General features: G+C 39.1%; 1 protein-coding gene across 3 annotated transcripts in view; it reads left to right on the top strand.

Moving 5' to 3' along the window:
- The window catches only part of LOC117404707 (E3 ubiquitin-protein ligase TRIM69-like), a 35595-nt gene extending 14303 nt beyond the window's left edge, over positions 1 to 21292 (top strand). For all 3 annotated transcript variants that reach the window (XM_059015413.1, XM_059015412.1, XM_059015411.1), the window contains 10 exons: positions 3831 to 3955; positions 4484 to 4534; positions 4934 to 5032; positions 6137 to 6244; positions 11161 to 11373; positions 12123 to 12260; positions 13451 to 13502; positions 13713 to 13739; positions 13847 to 13873; positions 18186 to 21292. In XM_059015413.1, the coding sequence (XP_058871396.1) occupies positions 3831 to 3955; positions 4484 to 4534; positions 4934 to 5032; positions 6137 to 6244; positions 11161 to 11373; positions 12123 to 12260; positions 13451 to 13502; positions 13713 to 13739; positions 13847 to 13873; positions 18186 to 18724 (1379 nt within the window). In that variant the 3' untranslated portion in view covers positions 18725 to 21292. The remainder of the gene's footprint in view (positions 1 to 3830; positions 3956 to 4483; positions 4535 to 4933; positions 5033 to 6136; positions 6245 to 11160; positions 11374 to 12122; positions 12261 to 13450; positions 13503 to 13712; positions 13740 to 13846; positions 13874 to 18185) is intronic.
- Positions 21293 to 22643: the final 1351 nt, after the last annotated feature.

Here is a 22643-nt window from a genome sequence, read left to right on the forward strand (position 1 = left end):
TTTAGTCATTTAGCAGACACTTTTATCCAAAGCGACTTACAGAGACTAGGGATTGAACTCTGCATCATCAACTGCTGCTGCTGTTGCAGAGTCACTTACAATTGGACCTTGGTTTTACAGAGTTGGGGTCAATTCCTTTTTTTCAATTCCAATTCCTTGTTAAAATCAATTCCCAATTGACATTCCCTTTTAGTCAAGTCCAATTAGTTTTAGGACACAGGCTTTATTGAGCAGACATATACAACTTGTACAATAGCCTGTGTTATTGACAAGTTGTACATGATGTGATTGGCAAGATGGCTATGTTTGCTCAATAACGCCTATGTCGTAAAAGTAATTGATTAAAAGGGAATTGGAAATAGAATTGGAATTGAAAAACAGAAATTAACCCCAACCCTACATATAATGAAGCACCTTTCATGTTCCTTTGAAGCTTGTTGAAAGCAATTGAAACCAGTCCCATTCTGGACTGGAAACATACCACCTGATAGACAACACCAGGGGTTAATGTGTAGACACAAAGGTAGCTGTTCTTATAATTAAAAGAGGGACAACATTTTTGTTTCTAGTCCTAATGTACTGCCCTTGAGTTACAGCAGCCCCCATATATGCTTCAAGTTCTCTGCTTGTGGATCAGGGGTGCCTTAGTGTTGGTGTCGGTAGCTGCATGGTCATCTTTGCCTTGCCGTGTTTTAACATAATTTTCAGTTTTGAACAATACCAGCGGCAGAGCGACTAATCTGATGAACAGGAGTGACGACACTGTTGTTGTTAAGAGTGCTAGTTTTTGGCAGTTCGCCATTTGGGGTGTACAATAAAACTAGTAATTTCCTTACTCATGATGTTGCTTTGTAAAATATATCATTACAGTACAGGTTTGTCATTCGATTCATGGAACAAGAAAGAGTTTTACATTTGTTTATTGTACATGTTATGTATATAGAGCTATTTTTTTTAAACAAAAACATACTAACAGGAAGCATATTCTGAGTTTTCTTTGTGTCTGCAGTGACACCTTTCAGGACTGTAACAAAACTGGTTTAACTAAGGCTTGGTTTGTGTTAAAGAAGTTTTCAATTAACAAGTGCTAACTAAGGCTTTACTCTTAGTGCTAACAACTAATAAGAAATATGTACAGTACTGTGCAAAAGTTTTAGGCAGGTGTGAAAAAATGCTGTAAAGTAAGAATGCTTTCAAAAATAGACATGTTAATAGATTATATTTATCAATTAACTAAATGCAAAGTGAGTGAACAGAAGAAAAATCTAAATCAAATTCATATTTGGTGTGACCACCCTTTGCCTTCAAAACAGCATCAATTCTTCTAGGTACACTTGCACAAAGTCAGGGATTTTGTAGGCATATAGTCTGCATGATTAAACAATTATACCAAACAGGTGCTAATGATCATCAATTCAATATGTAGGTTGAAACACAATCATTAACTGAAACAGAAACAGCTGTGTAGGAGGAATAAAACTGGGTGAGGAACAGCCAAACTCAGCTAACAAGGTGAGGTTCCTGAAGACAGTTTACTGTCAAAAGTCATACACCATGGCAAGACTGAGCACAGCAACAAGAAACAAGGTATTTATACTGCATCAGCAAGGTCTCTCCCAGGCAGAAATTTCAAGGCAGACAGGGGTTTCCAGATGTGCTGTCCAAGCTCTTTTGAAGAAGCACAAAGAAACGGGCAACGTTGAGGACCGTAGACGCAGTGGTCGGCCAAAGAAACTTACTGCAGCAGATGAAAGACACATGCTTACTTCCCTTCACAATCGGAAGATGTCCAGCAGTGCCATCAGCTCAGAATTGGCAGAAAACAGTGGGACCCTGGTACACCCATCTACTGTCCGGAGAAGTCTGGTCAGAAGTGGCCTTCATGGAAGACTTGCGGCCAAAAAGCCAAACCTCCGACGTGGAAACAAGGCCAAGCGACTCAACTATGCACGAAAATACAGGAACTGGGGTGCAGAAAAATGGCAGCAGGTGCTCTGGACTGATGAGTCAAAATTTGTAATATTTGGCTGTAGCAGAAGGCAGTTTGTTCGCCGAAGGTTGGAGAGCGGTACACGAATGAGTGTCTGCAGGCAACAGTGAAGCATGGTGGAGGTTCCTTGCAAGTTTGGGGCTGCATTTCTGCAAATGGAGTTGGGGATTTGGTCAGAATTAATGGTCTCCTCAATGCTGAGAAGTACAGGCAGATACTTATCCATCATGCAATACCATCAGGGAGGCATCTCATTGGCCCCAAATTTATTCTGCAGCATGACAACGACCGCAAACATACAGCGAAAGTCATTAAGAACTATCTTCAGCGTAAAGAAGAATAAGGAGTCCTGGAAGTGATGGTATGGCCCCCACAGAGCCCTGATCTCAATATCATCGAGTCTGTCTGGGATTACATGAAGAGAGAGAAGCAACTGATGCTGCCTAAATCCACAGAAGAACTGTGGTTAGTTCTCCAAGATGTTTGGGCCAACCTACCTGCCGAGTTCCTTCAAAAACTGTGTGCAAGTGTACCTAGAAGAATTGATGCTGTTTTGAAGGCAAAGGGTGGTCACACCAAATATTGATTTAATGTAGATTTTTCTTCTGTTCACTCACTTTGCATTTTGTTAATTGATAAATATAATCTATTAACATGTCTATTTTTGAAAGCATTCTTACTTTACTGCATTTTTTCACACCTGCCTAAAACTTTTGCACAGTACTGTATATAAAGCAGTTGAGCTTCCATGTATATATGTGAAAAGTGCATTCCTGAAATGTTATAGCTAACACATATTTTTATTTTAAATTCTGACAGATGGTACTACTCCAGGTTATAGAAAGTTCTCAGTTTGCTTGCCTTGCTCGCACAAAGCCTGACACTGCACTTCTGAGGTCATTCACCTCCGCAGTGTCTTTAAGGTCTGAGCAGGTGACCTTAGCTGGGGAAGCAGCTGGTTGATTAATAACACTAAAGAATGCGTTGATGGGGTGTGGTCATTATCACGCTTCATCAGATTTGACTAATGAAGGGCAATACAACCTAAAAGAAAGGCTTACAAACAGAGATAACCTAGTGTAGTACCAGATATTAAAATGAAATATTAAAATGAAAATACATGCTTTTTTATGCGTTTATTTCAAAAAATAATATTTGATGGGCTCCCGAGTGGCGCATCTGGTAAAGGCTTTCTGCGTGGAGTGCAGGATGCACCCTATAGCCTGGACATTGCCGGTTCGAGTCCAGACTATTCCACTGCCGACCGCGGATGGGAGCTCCCAGGGGGTGGTGTACAATTGGCCGAGTGCCACCCGGGGGGAGGGAGGGTTAGGTCTGCCAGGGTGTCCTCGGCTCACCACGCACCAGCGATCCCTGTAGTCTGTCCGGGCGCCTGCAGGCTTGCGTGTAAGATGCCCAGAGCTGCGTCTTCCTCCGATGCTGTAGCTCTGAGGTGGCTACATGGTGGGTCTGCAGGGTGAAAAAAAAGCGGTCGGCTGACGGCACACGCTTCAGAGGATAGCGTGTGTTCGTCTTCGCCGTTCCCGAGTCAGCGCAGGGGTGGTAATGGTGAGCTGAGCCTAAAAGTAATTGGCTATTCTAAATTGGGAGAAAATGATAAAAAAAAAACAATTGCCGACTACTAGATTTAAAAATAAATAAATAAATAATATTTGAGAAGTACGAAACATATAAGATTCAGGAAATGATTATGTTAGCTTTAAATCCTTGGCTGTCACACCTGTAATATTACCTGCTCCTTCATTTTCTCAACTTTCTTCAGTCCCATGTTTTTACTATTGAACAAACCCTTAATTTCTCTCTGTCTCTGTGCTTCCAGGTACATCAGAAATCACCAGTATTTGCTTGAGTTTTGGCAGTTTCGACAATTGCAACAAGGTTGAAACATCAGCACGAGACAGCAGGTCCTATGGTTTAGATAAACCAAATCTCACCAATGATAAGGTATGGTGAGACCAGTATTACTTCAGAACAACTACCAAAACCCCCAAGAAGAAACATGTCTTTGAAACCATCAGCTCAAGTACTGGTGCATGATAAGAGGCTTTGCTTAAAGTGTGATTTTTTACAAGTTTACAGGACAGGAGCAAGGGCTGAATGAAGAACCTCCAGAGATTAGAAGGAGAGCAGAGTTCTTAATAAAATATATTTACACTATTTCAGAAATGGGAATTTTCACTGAAAACTACATATTACACGACAATGGGTACATTTCATGAAATTGTGAAATCTGTGATAACTGAAAAAAATACAGTCTTAGTTATTAAGATCAATTTGCATTTTCCTTATAATTAAGTTCAAAGCTGTATATTATGTGTTCTGTGTTATTCGGTGGGAGACAAACACATTGAATAGGTTAAACACTCTGTCGTGAAGTATGAGGGGAATTAAAGGTGTCATGCATTAAGATCTACAGTGTTCTGTACAAATGCGATATTGCTGAAAACAATGTGTACGATTTTGCTTTTGTAGATTACTGACTGGACCCTGAAACTGAAAAGCGTCATGAAGAGTGTATTCAAGGTACGTACGAGACAGACGAGCAAGAGAGAGTGTACAGGAAACTGTTTCCGACAGCAATGGTCAAAAAACAAATTTCAACAAGTAAACATGATTATTTGTAAAAGAGAGCCAAGGGTCATATGAGCTTTCAAAATATTCTCCTGAATAAAATCAAACTAATTGTGGTAATTACACAATATGCTTTATCAGTGACTAATGTTGATTTAATTATTTGTATATTAAATAGTGATTTACTAGACAAATAGTAAATACATTTAACATGTTTAGACTATTTATTGCATGTTAAATTTCTTTTTGGTGTTTTACTGTAATTTAATTTAGGCAGATGAGATAAATCTATAAAAACCACAACTGATTGATTGATTGATTGATTGATTGAGTGATTGGTTGATTTTTCAGAGTAAAAAATCCAGACGTCAAGTGATTACTGATTGGAGCCTGGAAGAATGTCGAGGCTTTATCATTAATCTGGCAAAGGAGCTGAACAAAGTCTCACAGGTACAGAGAAAAGGAGAGGAGAGGGACGGTAAACCGCCAAAAGATCTAACAAATTTAAACTGGTAAAATGGATAAGAAGGAAGGAGGGAGGGGGTGATCTGTCCCTATTCGTGTTGAAGCGTTGGTCATGTATAGTGCAAGCTGCCAGTCCATACTAACATTGCACTTACATTGTACCTCTCCAGTGAACCACTTACGCAACTGCATGAAATGGGCTGCTGAACTGTGTGTTGTTGAGCAGAGTAAATAAAATAATAATCTCTCTGATTTCAGACTGTTTATTCTCTGCCCAGAATCCAAGGTGTCAGTGATCAGACTGTTTATTCACTGCCCAGAATCCAAGGTGTCAGTGATCAGACTGTTTATTCACTGCCCAGAATCCAAGGTGTCAGTGATCAGACTGTTTATTCACTGCCCAGAATCCAAGGTGTCAGTGATTAGACTGTTTATTCACTGCCCAGAATCCAAGGTGTCAGTGATCAGACTGTTTATTCACTGCCCAGAATCCAAGGCTGCACAGCACTTCCCTACTTGTTTGAGTCTAAGCATGCATGCTGGTAGTGTCACGTGAGCTGTTGATATTGTAGCAGGGGGGGGTGGGGGCAGCTGATTTGCAAGACAATGTGGGAATGAACCTGATTATGGACTGGGGAAGGGGATGGGAGTGCTCTGTAAATAATGTGTGTTTGTAAACTGTGTCATTCTTGTTCAGACCTGTTAGCATTCTCTGTGTGTTTTGGTGCTTGTGTGACAGAGCCTTGTGTGTGAGTGCATCACTGAGGGGTGGGAGGTGTGACTCGATCATTCAGAGATAGGGAGTGTTTTTCATCATTGGTCTTTCCTCTCAGCCTCATCCCATCTCTCACTGTCGTGCAATCCATTGACGTAGCGTAGTGGCATGGCTAAGCACAGACGTGCTTGTAAAGGCATATTTTAAAGATATAGTACATTTTAAGTAAGATGGGTAGAGCCTTGTTGGAGGATGTGTCTGTCCGAACGTACTTATATATTTACAAGTTGATGTAGATCATAGTAAGCTACCTTGTCAGGATTTCAGAAACGCACATTGCATATTTCTGAAATAATTGTGATATTTGATTCCAGAACACTGACATACCACACAGTCTTTGGAAGAATGAGGACACATTTAGCCTGGTTGAGTGCCGCAGCTTCATCATGGAATGGGCCAAAGAGTTAAACAGGCGGTTCCAGGTAAGAGAGACACAGATCATTCACAGTTGAAGCCTGGAGCAAATTTGCTATCACTACCACATGTTTTTGGCATTATTTACATCATATATAATCAGATTTTAATAAGGATTAGACCAGGCCATGTTTCAAATCTTAATCGTGTTTTCCATGTATTAGTTCCAAATACCAAGCACTACACTGTACTTTGAACATTATTGTTTAGATGCAATGACGTGCCAGTAGCATTAACAGAGATAAAGTAAGTGATCGATTTACCATCCACTGACAGTAGCTCCAGGCACTACATCGATTTTCTTGATGGTCTGGAGGTATTGGGAGCTTCTCAAATGACCATATCTCTTATGGCAGTATTTATACCAAGCTAGCATAGAGCCTACATGACTTTTAACTTGTTTGCTTTCTTAGGGCCTCATGCACCAAACAGCAGTAATGTGTTTTGCACACAGTAAGCCCCTTTACTGTGTGCTTTGTGCACCTTTTGTATTCACTAACTAGTGGCTGGCAAACTAGCACGTGAAAAAAGCGTGTGGAAAAAGTACAGCGTTAGCGTCATTTAAATCTAATGAATAATGTTAATGTGTGGAAGTGCATGCAGATCACATCACAAAATTCCACGAGGGAGGTATCTGATATACAAACCATATTCAATTAAGGGTACTAACTTTACTATGTGCCTCAGCGTGTGTTAAAAATGCCGCTTACTGAAACCAGGCAGTGTCACAGAACCAGCAGGAGAGCAGCACAGGAGAGCGAGAAGAGTCAGGGAGAGAGTATTTCAGACCAGGCAAAGGTTACTAGGGCTGTGTGAGGAGGCAATAACTAGATACAGATTGAGCACAGATCATACTAGCCTTATATGTAGGGCCCTAGAAAATTCATGATATGCCTACCTACCGTGAACAATATGCTGTGTATTTTCCTTACAGTATTTTCCATAACTCTTCACCTCCCCTGTTCATTTCATACTTTTATCAAGTAGAAGCAGCGCTACAGTAGCTGTCCAGCATCAATGCCGTGCATTTGGTTACTACGGCAATGGGAATCAAACAAATTCCTCATACTGTACAATGATGTAACATGCGAGTCAGAAGCGGGAAGTTTAAAATGGTTGTTCAAATCTGTTGATTTATTTGCTTGCAGTGTATGATTAACATTGAAAATACAGACAGCTGACAAATAAATAAAAGCTAAATTAATTTCAGCAGAAATCACATTCAAAGCTAAGAAAAGGGGATGTTGCATGCAGATGGTGGGATTCTGTTTTGCTCAACTTATAATGTGTCTGGATCAGCTAAGAAAAGGTACTATTGACAAACATCTTGACAGCGCAGTACACAAAAACAATAAAATCAAACTTGAAGTTCAGGCTAAACAATTACCGAACAAGCAGGTCACAATCACAGCATTGTTTAAAAACAGCACAGAAAGTGGAGAAGCACGTAATGTCAACATGTTTGAATTAGTGGAAGCCTTTGTGCAGCCTTTTTTTAATGAAAAAAAAACCTAATTGTGGAGCTGTGCCTAACAGTGACACACTCAGACGAGAGTATCTCCCTAAAGTGTCTTTTATAAAAATAAATAAAAGCACAAAAGCTTCGGTTTTGTCATTTCAGGTTTGCAGTTAACGTTTCTCCTGTGTTAATATTGGGACTAAAGGCAGCAAAATAGTCGATGAGAATTACACAGTCATTGTAATTAATGTGTCAACATATATTTTAAAGGTTTAGAAAACTGGAAAATGTTGCTGAATATGTCATTCAAGGTTGTTTTTAAAAAAATCTGTTTTGTCTGCTTTTTAGTTGGTTTTTTTTTGCAGCCAACACAGATCATTTTAAACGACTCTTGTTTCCAGTTTGTTTCATTTTAAAAGATTGTTTCAATAGCGACTCGAGTTCCGATGTTACAGTGTACTCGTACATCCTAAGACAGTCTGGGATATACGAAGATTATGAGGCAGGTGTACATGCAACACTTTCGGCTATTTTAATATATTTATATAGCCACCATGTACTTATGATATTTAAGTAGGCTATGCTTAAAATAGCTTTAAAATATACAAAATAAACTATAAATGTTCAATAAATGAATGTACACAGAGTGCGAGTTGAGGTGCAGTCATAAATACAAGCAGTCAAACGGCATCTTATGTTAAAAAAGTGATTTTGTTTTGCCAAACACTTTTTGAAATGTAAATAGTGAACCTCTAATTCACTGAGCGAATGTTTGCTGTCTTTTGATTAATATTACAAAATAAATCAGAGGGAAATCAAGTTGAACAAACAAACATGTATTTGATTTGCAGAGTTAAACATAAATATTTCATTAACAATTACTTTCTCTGCTTTGACTGTCTCGCAGTACCTTGTGATTTGGGACATGACCCCCGCCCTCCTCCTACAGAGCGCATTTATTTTGTCCTTAATGTTTCATTGAAGTTAATGTTCTCACTGTTTCAGCACCAAAAAGCCTTTCAGAATTCCCCACCACTTCTTCTGCTAATACATTTAGCTCCTGGTCTGTAAACTTTAGATTCCTCACTCTGTCCTCCTTGGTTGCTGTCATTGTGACAAAAAAAAATATATATATATACAGTACTGTGCAAAAGTTTTAGGCAGGTGTGAAAAAATGCTGTAAAGTAAGAATGCTTTCAAAAATAGACATGTTAATAGATTATATTTATCAATTAACTAAATGTAAAGTGAGTGAACAGAAGAAAAATCTAAATCAAATCCATATTTGGTGTGTCCACCCTTTGCCTTCAAAACAGCATCAATTCTTCTAGGTACACTTGCACAAAGTCAGGGATTTTGTAGGCATATAGTCAGGTGTATGATTAAACAATTATACCAAACAGGTGCTAATGATCATCAATTAAATATGTAGGTTGAAACACAATCATTAACTGAAACAGAAACAGCTGTGTAGGAGGAATAAAACTGGGTGAGGAACAGCCAAACTCAGCTAACAAGGTGAGGTTGCTGAAGACAGTTTACTGTCAAAAGTCATACACCATGGCAAGACTGAGCACAGCAACAAGACACAAGGTAGTTATACTGCATCAGCAAGGTCTCTCCCAGGCAGAAATTTCTAGGCAGACAGGGGTTTCCAGATGTGCTGTCCAAGCTCTTTTGAAGAAGCACAAAGAAACGGGCAACGTTGAGGACCGTAGATGCAGTGGTCGGCCAAGGAAACTTACTGCAGCAGATGAAAGACACATCATGCTTACTTCCCTTCGCAATCGGAAGATGTCCAGCAGTGCCATCAGCTCAGAATTGGCAGAAAACAGTGGGACCCTGGTACACCCATCTACTGTCCGGAGAAGTCTGGTCAGAAGTGGCCTTCATGGAAGACTTGCGGCCAAAAAGCCATACCTCTGAAGTGGAAACAAGGCCAAGTGACTCAACTATGCACGAAAACACAGGAACTGGGGTGCAGAAAAATGGCAGCAGGTGCTCTTGACTGATGAGTAAAAATTTGTAATATTTGGCTGTAGCAGAAGGCAGTTTGTTCGCCGAAGGTTGGAGAGCGGTACACGAATGAGTGTCTGCAGGCAACAGTGAAGCATGGTGGAGGTTCCTTGCAAGTTTGGGCCTGCATTTCTGCAAATGGAGTTTGGGATTTGGTCAGAATTAATGGTTTCCTCAATGCTGAGTACAGGCAGATACTTATCCATCATGCAATACCATCAGGGAGGCATCTGATTGGCCCCAAATTTATTCTGCAGCATGACAACGACCCCAAACATACAGCGAAAGTCATTAAGAACTATCTTCAGCGTAAAGAAGAACAAGGAGTCCTGGAAGTGATGGTATGGCCCCCACAGAGCCCTGATCTCAACATCATCGAGTCTGTCTGGGATTACATGAAGAGAGAGAAGCAACTGAGGCTGCCTAAATCCACAGAAGAACTGTGGTTAGTTCTCCAAGATGTTTGGGCCAACCTACCTGCCGAGTTCCTTCAAAAACTGTGTGCAAGTGTACCTAGAAGAATTGATGCTGTTTTGAAGGCAAAGGGTGGTCACACCAAATATTGATTTGATGTAGATTTTTCTTCTGTTCACTCACTTTGCATTTTGTTAATTGATAAATATAAACTATGAACATTTTTAACATTTTTGAAAGCATTCTTACTTTACAGCATTTTTTCACACCTGCCTAAAACTTTTGCACAGTACTGTGTATATATATATATATATATATATATATATATACACTATAATACAGTGTGTGTAAACCTCGTGCTGAATTCCACTTGTTGTGACAAGTTGCAAGTGAACCATTTAGTGTGCTTTATTTGTGCAGATAATTACCTTAGTGAATAGATCTACCGCTGGTTCATTTTTGCACGGTGTGGCTTCCCCCTGCCACGCGGTAATTCTTACTTTCTTTGTAACATCACTTTCAACACAACTTGCTCTTTTCACCTGCATTGTTTCAGACCTTTTACCATTTTCCTCTTATTGGTTTCAAGCCAGCAGCGACTGTGCCCAGTTCTGGTCTATGTGTGGCAGACAGAGGGTGTTTCATGAAGCCTCCTTGGTATAAACAGGGTCATTGTTCCTCACCGCAATCTGAAATTCACAAATGAAAAAAGGAACATGTATTTATCTATCTATTTATCTATTTTTTAATGTGTTTATTGGTATATTTTCAATATTAAGCTTGATATTTATCTGTTGCTATAATCACCTTTGTTATAGATTATATGGTTGGGGAGGCTTGATAAGGAGAGTGGTCTTGGGAGAGGGGAGGAGGGTGAAATGTGGGATTGGGAGAGTGATGGGAGCATGAAGGGTGTGGTTGGGAGGATGAAGGGTGGGGTTGGGAGAGGGGGGTACATGTTGTGCAAGTGCTTTTCTTAGCTTTTGTTGATTTGTGTGTTTCTATGTAATATTTGTGGGTTTGCTTTGCTCCTAGATTTCTGAGAGGAGTTCTCTAGATCTGACTCCCAGAGTAGCGTTCTCAGGATCTGAGGGGACTGAGGAGAAAGATGGAGGACAGCAGGGCAGGGGGGAGCAGCGCCATAAAGGACAAAACATGGGGGAAGAGAAGAGCAAGGGAGGAGAGCAGATATTGAAGCAAGAACAGAAAATCATTATGGAGTGGGCGATGAGTCTCAAGAGTGTGCCGGTACTGTTGAACACTGTTTAGATTGACATTTTTATGAACCTGACTGTTTTATGAGGCTTTTCTGGTCACACATGTAGTGAGTTTGGAGGTGTCCCGGTGAGATGCACTCTCTCTTACTTGCAGAGCTGTGAGGGGTGTGAGCTTGTGGGGTCATGAGCCTCAAACTCGCAACATTAAAATAAAAAACAACTGGAAATGATTTATATTTAAAAAACAATTTCAATGTCATTTTTAAAGTTCAACCAATGAAATCTAAAAGACAAGTGCCCCTTGAGCTACAAGAAAGCTTAATCGAAAATAGAAATAGTCTTTGAAATTCCACATTGCTGAGAGGCAATGTTTGTGCTTTAATTAGGCTTCTAAAAAGTCTCATGCATTTTACAATTGGTGGCTATGTGTTCCCTTTCCCTTACTGTTTTAAATTAATTGCATGTGTGGCCTATTAAAGTCATTAATTAAATTCGTAAATCACTCATTTGTCTATTTTGACAATTTTCCAAGATATTCAGTTGCAGTGGTTTGATTTCATATGCACAACAAATCAAGCAATGGGGTGTTCCAATAAATGTGCACAGCACTATACATTCTCTTATTAAATGCAAATGTTCAGTAATAAATGTAGATATTTTCTTAGGAGGCTTGCTGGTTAAGGTGTTAAGTTGTGTCATTTTATAACACTGTTTACTGTACCAGCCTTGTTTTGGGAATAGGCCAAGGAATGAAAAAGCTGTATTATTTTCTTACCATAGGTTTCTATCTCACTTGGGGAGGATGTGTCTCAGGTTCTTGATGAGCTGGTGAAGGAGTGGAAACGAGGCAAGCTGAGTAACATCTTACCCATCCTGGAGTTAATCATGTGGGCACTGATCTTGGGGAAGCCACAGAAGGTGAGAGCAGCAAGCCAGCACCCTTGCGAAAGACGTGTCTGTGATGTATGAGAATAATTACTGTACGCGAATAGCGGGTTTCAGATAATTGCCTGTAATGTCAATAGTACAACTGTTTTTACTTATATAGGTGCAGTGGCTAAAGTGATGGGGGCAGCCCCCCAACCACCTTAGAAAATTACTAAGGAGAGCCTCCCCAGCTATATGGAACAAGGGGCCAAGAGGAGCTGAAACAATATTATAGGATAATTGCAAGTTTGTGGGGGAACTACAATGAAGAGCATACGATTATATACAATAATTGTACAGTTAAATTGTTATTGTGTGGGATAATCTTAACAACTGTTATTTAAATTAAACAGGGTGCAACCACCACCAAATCTTTCCAAACTATTTTCTTCTCCCAACCTTATATGAAAAATAGAAACATTTGAGCATTTTATATATATATATATATATATTGTGAGCCAGGGGGTGTGCATGGTGGGCCGGAGAGAGGCTGACAGGACCCAGCAAACAGCACAGGAGGGATCACTGGCAGCTCTGGAACCAGCTTGCCATGAGCAGGAGGAGATAATTGGGCTATGGGCTACAGGTGCTCATAGTTAGGGATGTTAATTAATAGATTAGTCATTGCCTCAATTGCCCAGCACCTGTAGCCGATGCAGTTAACAAGTATCTCCTCCAGCCCAGCCACATAAAAAAGGCTGAGCATTCACTAGACAGGGGATCATTACCGAGGAGAGGACAGAGCAGTGTTGGAACCTTTTGTTTGTCTTGAGAATAGTTTGTTATTTAAAACCACTTCAGTGCAAGATATTTTTGTTTGTTTTTTTTGTTTGATGTCCTTCAACCTGGAAAAGACCCAAAATAAAAGCACACGGATCAACCAAACCTGTGTTCGCCTCTGTGATTAATTCCACACTAAAAAGTGGTGCCTGCATTCAGCCAGCCTACAATATATATATATATATATATATATATATATATATATATATATATATATATATATATATATACACATACATCAAATCTAAAAACACACCTTTGGTTAAAGGAATGCAAAAGCACTAAATCAGCAAACAACTTGAAATTGTCGCCCTAGTTCCTAGAATGGCCCTAATAAGAAGAGGTTTCCCAAGTTGTAGGAGTTTAAAGTTATAGATTAACATGAATGTTTTGTTTTTTAGGGGACCATTCCTTGTATGTGGCTTTCTATGAAGCAAAGATCTCAAACAATTGGTGAGTATGGAAAATGAAAGTAAGATGTTCCGACTGGGTCAAAAAGCTTGACCACATTTGATTTCTTTCAAATTGCAACATATGTACTTGATGGGAATATGCAAAAAGACACACAGTCGTGTGCAAATGTATTAGAACACCCCATTTATTAGAATTCTGAAGCTTGGACAGGTATGGTGATTTGATTATTTCTTTACTTTCTCTACACAGGTGCTGTCAGATGCATCCCTGATTCAGGTATTCCTCACAATTACAATTTGCTGATTGAGATGAACATTGCTGCTGTTTTGTTGATTTTTGTGTATTTGATTATTTTTTTTAAATATCTATTTCTTTCTTTCTAGTCTGGAAGTGGATTATTGATGCATCAGGTATTATTTTAATTATTAAGTAATTTAACCTTTTATACCAAATAAAAATAATAGAGTCTGTATTTTTTCACTGTTATCACAGATTTCACGATTTCCATGAAATGTACCCATTGTCGTGTAATATATAGTTTTCAGTGAAAATTCCCATTTCGGAAATAGCGTAATGATTTCCATTCCACGAGAGTAGCTGTTAAAACTTCATGCTGATTTGAACTCAGCTCTCGCCAAGATAAGCACCAACTAAGACGTAGCTTTACAGTAAACTAATGTGATCCATACGCGTCTCCATCCATTTGCGCTTCCTTCCATATGATGATGTAGATATCCTTCTGTCTTGTGTCGATGGCTGAAGTGTAACGCTGGCTCCAGGGATCAGCTTATTACCTCCCTAGCGCATCAACACGCACAACGGCTGTGATGCTGGCTCCGGGGATCAACCACAGTGTGGTCTCCCCAGCGCATCAGCATGACAACCGTCTGGATTGAGCTAAGTAGGGTACATCCCTGGGGTCTTCAAGTGGGCACCTTCTATCCTCGGTGTTTCGTCGACTAGCCCACGACACCTCAAGAGGGTTCGACGGTGATTCTGGCGTCCCAGCATCACCCCCCTCCGTCCCCCACTCAACTCAGCCCAGCTTACTTACCCATACATCAGCGTTTCTTTCTTTCTATTGTGCTTGAGATCCCCAGCCAGAATCTCAACCACAGCCAGTTGGTGCTCCTCTCTGCTGCTTCAATACACTTTATTAAGCACTTAATAAATACAGCAAACATTTGCCTTGTTGACGCACCACCTGTTTCACTGCATTTAGGAACCTGGCAGCCAGTTCAATTTTCTTCGGTAAAAGATTGAACACACACTGCATAGAGCTACACCATTTCTTTAACGCTAGAAGCCCTGCGGCAGTCATTTTCGTGGTTTTTGGTTTTAAAATGTAGTTTTCTCCAGTCGTGTAACACATATGGGGCTGCACGTTCACGTATCTTTCTGTCTGTATGTATTAAATATTCTCACAAAGCATGAAACGCGGGAGTGTAGAAATAAAGGAGATATATTACATTATACCTGAAAGCCCCGGGAGCAGTCACATTGACGGCCACACCGAAAACAATTGTATTGTGATTATACAGAACGGTATTCTACTTAATTATTTTTATTTACAAGTCCGCAATGTGCTTAGCTGTAATTAGATTAGATATTTTCAAAGGCTGGCGCCTGCTTGCCAGCTGTGCTGTTGGATTAGTGAAAATAAATACCAGAGACCGTGGAGTTTTACAGCGCAACAAAATATGGAGTTGATGTTTTGGATCAGATGGCATAGAAGTATTCCGTGAAAGCTGTCTCCTGACGGTGGCCTTTTCAGGTGTTTTACAATGTATTGGACCTAGCAGCCATCAACTCCTGAGTACTTTACAAAGAATGCACAGAGAACAATTTACCAAGGAGAGAATATATTTGACAGTTAGCACAGGAACTTCGCAAGAAGCATTTGGAACAGAGGGAGACTGCCAAGCGTGCACCCACAGCTGAAGCTGGCAACCCCGCTGAGAGCTGTAAGAGACACCAATGCCAGGTTGGCAAGTGCAATAAAAATAAAAATTCGGACAGCTGTGCCCTGTGCCCTTGCTGTTGAAAAGTTGAAAAGTTTTGAAAAATGTATTGCTATCGTTTCAGTTTTATAAATATGTATCTTGTAAAGCAGCGATGACTGTTCAGATGTTTATTTATTTACATTTTCTTGTTTTGATTTGTAAAATAAATGTTCATATATATATATATATATATATATATATATATATATATATATATATATATATATATATATATATACACTACCAGTCAAAAGTTTTAGAACACCTCAATTTTTCCAGTTTTTATTGAAATTTACGCAGTTTAATGTCTCAATGTACTCTGAAATTAAAGCATAGAACAAATAAACAATTGGAGATAAAAAAGAAATCATGGAATCGTTTTGTTTAACAAAATTTAATCTAAATTTTTGACTCCTCAAAGTAGCCACCTTTTGCAGATATAACAGCCGAACACACTCGTGGCATTCTTTCTACAATGGAAATCAAATATTGTTCGGAAAGTTCTTCCCAACACTGTTGCAGAAGTTCTCACAAATGTGTTGCACTTGTAGGTTGCTTTGCTTTCACCCTTCTGTCCAGTTCATCCCAAACCAGCTCGATGGGGTTTAAGTCTGGAGACTGTGCTGGCCATTCCATGATTTGAAGCCTACCGTCTTGTTCTTTTCTTCTAAGGTAGTTCTGACATAGCCTGGAGGTATGTTTTGGGTCATTATCTTGCTGTAGGAGGAACCCCTGACCAACTAGGCGTATACCAGAGGGTATTGCATGGCGCTGCAAAATGCTGTGGTAGCAGTTTTGGTTCAGGGTGCCACTCACTCTGTGCAAGTCGCCGACTCTGGATCCAGCAAAAGAGCCCCAGACCATCACGCTTCCTCCTCCATGTTTGACAGTTGGTGTCACACACCGAGGAACCATCCTTTCGCCTACTCGACGGCGTACAAAAACCCTGCGTGATGAACCGAAGATTTCAAATTTTGATTCATCGGTCCATAAGACCTTCTTCCAGTCTTCAGTAGTCCACTGGCGGTGCTTCATGGCCCAGGCAAGCCTCTTTTTCTTATTTTGCCATCTTAGCAATGGCTTTCTTACTGCCACTTGACCTGTCAAACCTGCAGCTCGAAGTCTTCTCTTCACAGTTGAAACTGAGACTTGCTTACTTCGACCAGTGTTAAGCTGTGCTTGAAGCTGTTGTCCTGTGAGCCGCCTATCACGCAAGCTGTGACTCTCAGAAACTTGTCTTCTGATTCTGTTGTGGCTTTGGGTCTGCCAGACCTCTTCCTGTCAGAGTTTCCTCCAGTTTCCTAGTGCCTTTTGATGGTGTAGGAAACTGTACTCACTGACACCTTGGCTTTCTTTGCAATTTCTCTAAAGGAAAGACCTACACTTTTAAGGGTTATAATGGTCTGTCTGTCTTCCTTTGTTAATTGCCTTTTTCTCGCCATTATGAGAGCAATATACTACTTCCTGCAGTACAATACTGTCCAAATAATGCTTAAGAGGGTGTAGTAAGACAGTCTGTTCCAACACTGCTTTTATACAGACAGAGGGTTTTTAAGTAATCAACAAAAGTTGGGACACCTGTAGGAATTGTTAGCATCAACTTTCAAGGCTTAATTTACTTCCATTGCTGCAGAACAGCTGTAAGTTGTTAACCCATTACTTGTTCCCTGAAAAAGGCCTTTTTGTATAACTCTGAAATGTACATTATTTTTCAGTTTTTGGTAACCTAAACTTTTTTTTTAACCTCTGGCAGTTTACCGCCTACCTTTGTACCATTTCAGGTTATTCACTGGTTTGAACTGCTTAAATTTCAATAAAAACTAGAAAAATGGGGGTGTTCTAAAACTTTTTACCGGTAGTGTATGTATGTATATATATATATATATATATATATATATATATATATATATATATATATATGCGCGCTTCGGTTTTTCAGATGTTTACGTAACATACTCAATAAAAAAACGAATTACATCCAATTGTTTCTCCTTTCATTATACTATTTACAGTGTTTTGAATACAGCCGTCAGAAAGACTGCTGCGGGGCTTCTAGGTATGAGTATATCTCTGGTCCTTCTAGTGTTAAAATGTATTTAATGAAAAAGACACCAGCTAAATATTGCTGTCCAGCACATGAAGGAGACATTTCACATCTTTGGTTATTTTTTACATTTATGTTCTTCTTTTGTAAGATAAATCACAGGTGGTGAAACTAGAATGTCTTTAAAAAGGTGGATGTAAAAAACAAAATATTCTACAATTGAGCATTTACTGCTTTTCAGCTCGGCATTTGTTGTATAATAACTCCAGAGAAAACGGTCGATGTTAAATGTGATAATGCCATTTTTCTGCTTTAATAATTATTATGTTTAATAGTGAAATACCTATTTTTAGACCATGAAATGCTGTGACACAAGCCATGTTTTACAGTGAAAAAAGATACAGCCCTAATAATCATAATACTCAATGATGTTGTAATTTTATATAGGTGGGTCAGTAGTAACAGCATAAAAAAACAGTGAGTTCTGCTGTTTTGTGATTCATAAAAACATCTCCTGGATATACAACCCATAAAATATTACGTTATGTGCATGACTTTTAACTACAGCTCAGAGTTTTATACACTTTCCCTTTCGACCACACAGCTCATCATGTGATTACTCCAAAATGCATTTTTTGACTGGCTGATCGACACACTTTTCACTCTTTTTCACAGTTGATGTGACTCTGGACCAAGAAACAGCAAACCCTGACCTCATCTTGTCCAAGGATAGGAAACGAGTGAGAAGTGGCGCTGTTCGAAATGGTCACCTTGTCAATAGCAGTAAATATATGGGCTGGTATTGTGTTCTGGGCATGGAGGGCTTCACATCCGGGAGACAATACTGGGAGGTAGAGGTGGGAGAGAAGAGAGACTGGAGGCTAGGAGTCACCACTAAGTCTTCCACGAGAAATGGCTACAGCTTCCTGAATACCAGCATGGGTTACTGGACCCTGAGGCTGGAGAGGGGTAGTGAATTCAAGGCTCTCACTGTCCCTTTTACCCCTCTCCCCCTGAGTCTGAAGCCCCAGAGGCTGGGTGTGTATCTGGATTATGAGGAAGGGCAGCTCTCCTTTTACGATGCTGAAAAAAAAAGCCATATCTACACATATACCGAAGATTTCACTGATAAACTCTATCCAGTCTTTGGTACAGTAGACACCGAATCTAATGCAGACCTTGTTATAGTGTCCCATGCAGGAACCCATGGTTAAACTGGCTTGTATCTGCCTCATTCTGGAATGTAAAAAAGACAATTGCAGATTATATATATATATATATATATATATATATATATATATATATATAAAAAAAAAACTTCAAGAACGTAGAGGTAGTATCCCTTTAAAGCTTTAGGGTCAAATGCACCAATGTGGATTAACCACTAACCCAGATTAAATTAAGGGTTATATTTTAATCATGTTGCACAAAACTTTAAACCAGATTTTATATGTATTCCTTGTTTAAAATTAATCCAAGGTAAAATATTTCTTAAACATAAAAGATACAAATAAAATCACATTGCACCACTAATTTTAATCCACATTTAAATCGAGAGGTGGATTAATTTGAAACCTTCCTTGGAGCTGGTTTAAAATAAAATGTGCTTTCAATTCCTCTTCCGATCACACCAGAGTAAACTGATCAGCTATTCATTCAGTCAGTTTATAATGCACTGCAACAATTAGATATATCAATATTAGTCTTGGGAAATGTTTTTAATATTGTCCATATTGTGATTGTTATTCATTCAGTATAATTTTAGGTCTAGATCTGGAGTTGTACGATAGTTACCTATGGAGTGGTCTGTGGCACACCTTCTTCAACTTCAGCCTTTTGATTTTCTTTGTTACACAGAAAAAATCGGTTAACCACACAGCCTTACCAATATGTAATCGAAGCTCGGGAAATTTATGGACAGATGATCAGTAATCGATGCATAGATTAATTGTTGCACCCCTAGAAACTATACTATTTTCATTTCATAACCCAAAAGGCGAAACACCAACAAACTAGTGCTTGTCGCTCCTATTCATCAGATTAGTCGGCCCACCGCTGGTCTTGTTCAAACCTGAAGATTATATTAAAACGGAGCTAGGCAAAGGTCAGCAGGCAGCCATGAAACCCACAAGCACATGACAACTTAAAGCACATTATGTGGAAGCTACTGTAAATCAAGGGCAGTGGAATATGATAGAAGAAATGATGTCCTGCTTCTGTAATTATAAGAATTTGTACCTTTTTGTTTACAAATGAATCCCTGCATGTACAGGTGTCGATAACTAACACACTTCAGTGGCCTTCAATTAATGCTCATTACAAATGTATCATCTCCAGTAAATGAATACTTTCTGTAACTTTGTAGCTTTTTTTCCCTGAAACGTAATCAAGGACAATACAATAAATCTATTAGAATTTGCCACTTTAGGTAGCTAATAAACACTTTCACAAAAAATAAATATTTAAAAGTTTACGCAAAGTAAAACAAAGCTGTTGTTGCAGTTACTTGATATTCGGAATTAATGCAGGACGACCCGGTCGGCATAACTAGAGATCGGGCTAAGGGTTGTACGAAAGCTGCAGGCTGCATGTGGGGCCTCTTTTGTTTCTTTTTGATAATCAAGTTAAAACATCACCTGGGCAGATAATTGTATATGATGAGTAAAATTAATAGAATATAATGTTTTCTTATGCTTGATCTCCTACATTTGCTAAACACGCTGTATACAAATAATGACTGATTGCTAATCAGAAATCTAGGATTATCTGCTTAATCCAAGATTTAATAATCCTGGTTTCAATTTGTGTGGTGCAATGTAACTATGATTAAAACATAATTCTAGATCAACTAACCCCAGTTTAGTGCTAAACTGAGTTTTATTAAATCCATGCTGGTGCATTCGACCCTTAGAGGTTTACCTGGCTATTGTACAAGGAAAGCAGTCTACACTACTGCTCGGTAGGACATGTTTTGTATTTACCCCCTTTGATTCATGCATTAAACTTCAGTTCTAGCATATGATGCATATAGTAATGAATATGTGGCCCGTTCTGTTCTTGCTCATAATATATTACATTATTGGTTTATTAAAAAAATCCTTCATTATGTGTTGACAGCAGTCTTATTTCTTGTACTAAAATGGTAAACTGATTAAAATGGTAAACTGAGAATTCTTCAATCAATCACATACATGTCTTTGCAATGTATAAAACATGAAATTAAAGCTGCCTTGGCATTAAAAAACAAACAAACCTTTACAAACAAAAGTTTACTTTTTACTTTGTTACTTTTTGTTCTGGGGGTTATATGTATGCAAAACTAGACTTAAATAATGTGTACTTTTGTCATAACTTGAGAACTATACTTGTGCCATCACAGCATCCCATACAGAACAAACATATTTTTTGATATATTTTCGGAACTGTATGATACTGTAGCAGGGCGAGCAGCCCTGTACATTGTTTTGTTTATTTTAGTTTAGAACGGAGTCCCCTCCGCCCCTGTGCAGATTATTGTTTTGTGTTTATTATGATTTAGTATTTAAATGTATGACGGCGTAGCCATTTGTTTATTTTGTTATTGTTTAGTAACGTGGATGGGAAGCCCCATCCACATGGTGTATTTTTGTTGATGTGTGATATGTAAATGGCGTTTTAATGTGTCAATCATTTTCTGGGTTCTTATAATCTAAGATGTAGCCTATTTATATATTTGCATTTTAATAGTTTGCATTGAACATGTTACAACGTGTTACATTTCTCAACTTTAAATAAATTTATTTCCAAAAAAAATGAAGTGTCACAATCATTGGCTAAAATGTCCTTATACTGGGTAGAGTTCATGATGCCGTTGATCTTAACAATGACCCCAGGATCAGTGGAAGCAAAACAGCCACATAACATCAAAGATCCACCACCATATTTTACAGTAGGTATGACGTTCTTTTCTGCACAGGCATCCTTCTTTCGACGCCAAACCCACTGCTGGTGTGCGTGGCCAAAGAGCTCTATTTTCATCTGACCATAAAACCCGGATCCAATTGAAGTGCCAATGTCGTTTAGCAAACTCCAGGCACTTACGTTTGTTGGTTGCTCTCAAAGGCTTTTTTCTGGCAACCCTTCCAAATAGCCTTTTGGCATGGAGGTGGCGTCAAATTGTAGATTTGGCGACTTGGTGACCCCAAGATGCAACCAAGTTCTGTAATTCTCCAGCTGTGGCCCTTGGATTTCCCTTTATCTCCCGAACCATCTGCCTCACTGTGCATGGGGGCAAGACACACTTGCTTCCTCTACCAGGCAAGTTTACCACTGTTCCAGTGGTTTTGAACTTCTTAATTATTGCCCTAATAGTGGTAAGTGGTATATTTAGTTTTTTTAGCTATTGTTTTGTACCAATTGCCTGATTTAAAGGTCAACAACCATTTGTCTCTTCATTTGTGAGTTCTTTGCCTTTCCCCATGGTGATGGATGACAAATGGATTTCATATGCGTGTTACCTAATTTTTATACCCCAGTGAAACAGTAAGCCATGGAAGGCCACAATACAGTTCCTTAAGACTGAGATGAATTTAAAGAAGTAAAATGTTAATGCAGATTTAATTTAATTTGATTTTATTTACAAGAATCTTAGGGGTGCCAATAATTCTGACACCTATCTTTTTGAGAACATTTTTTTATTTATATATATAATGCTGTTTAAAATCCAGATGAATCTGCATATGGCATTGTGAAATTCATTACCAGCTCATTGGAGAGGTTTGGGTTATCTCTGAACTCAGCTTTTAGTGGCGATAACACACGTCAACTGTGGTGTCCATCACAAAACAAATGTAACAGGTGTTCAATAGAGCTTATCAAAAGTGAGCTCCTTGTGAGCCTCTATTTTGATGTGGGGTGTGCAGACTTCCACTCCTTGATCATGGAGGACAAACTTCTCCTTGCTGCTGCTGCAAGAAGCAACCAAAAATATGCATGGAAAAGATAATAGAGAACTTAATGGCTGCCAATAAAGAATCAATATATGTTGGTACCATCCATGTTTGGACACAACAGCATTGTTATAAGAACATAAGAAAGTTTACAAACGAGAGGAGGCCATTCAGCCCATCTTGCTCGTTTGGTTGTTAGTAGCTT

This window comes from Acipenser ruthenus, chromosome 50 (genome assembly GCF_902713425.1).
Source record: "Acipenser ruthenus chromosome 50, fAciRut3.2 maternal haplotype, whole genome shotgun sequence".
Classification (NCBI taxonomy): Eukaryota; Metazoa; Chordata; class Actinopteri; order Acipenseriformes; family Acipenseridae; genus Acipenser; species Acipenser ruthenus.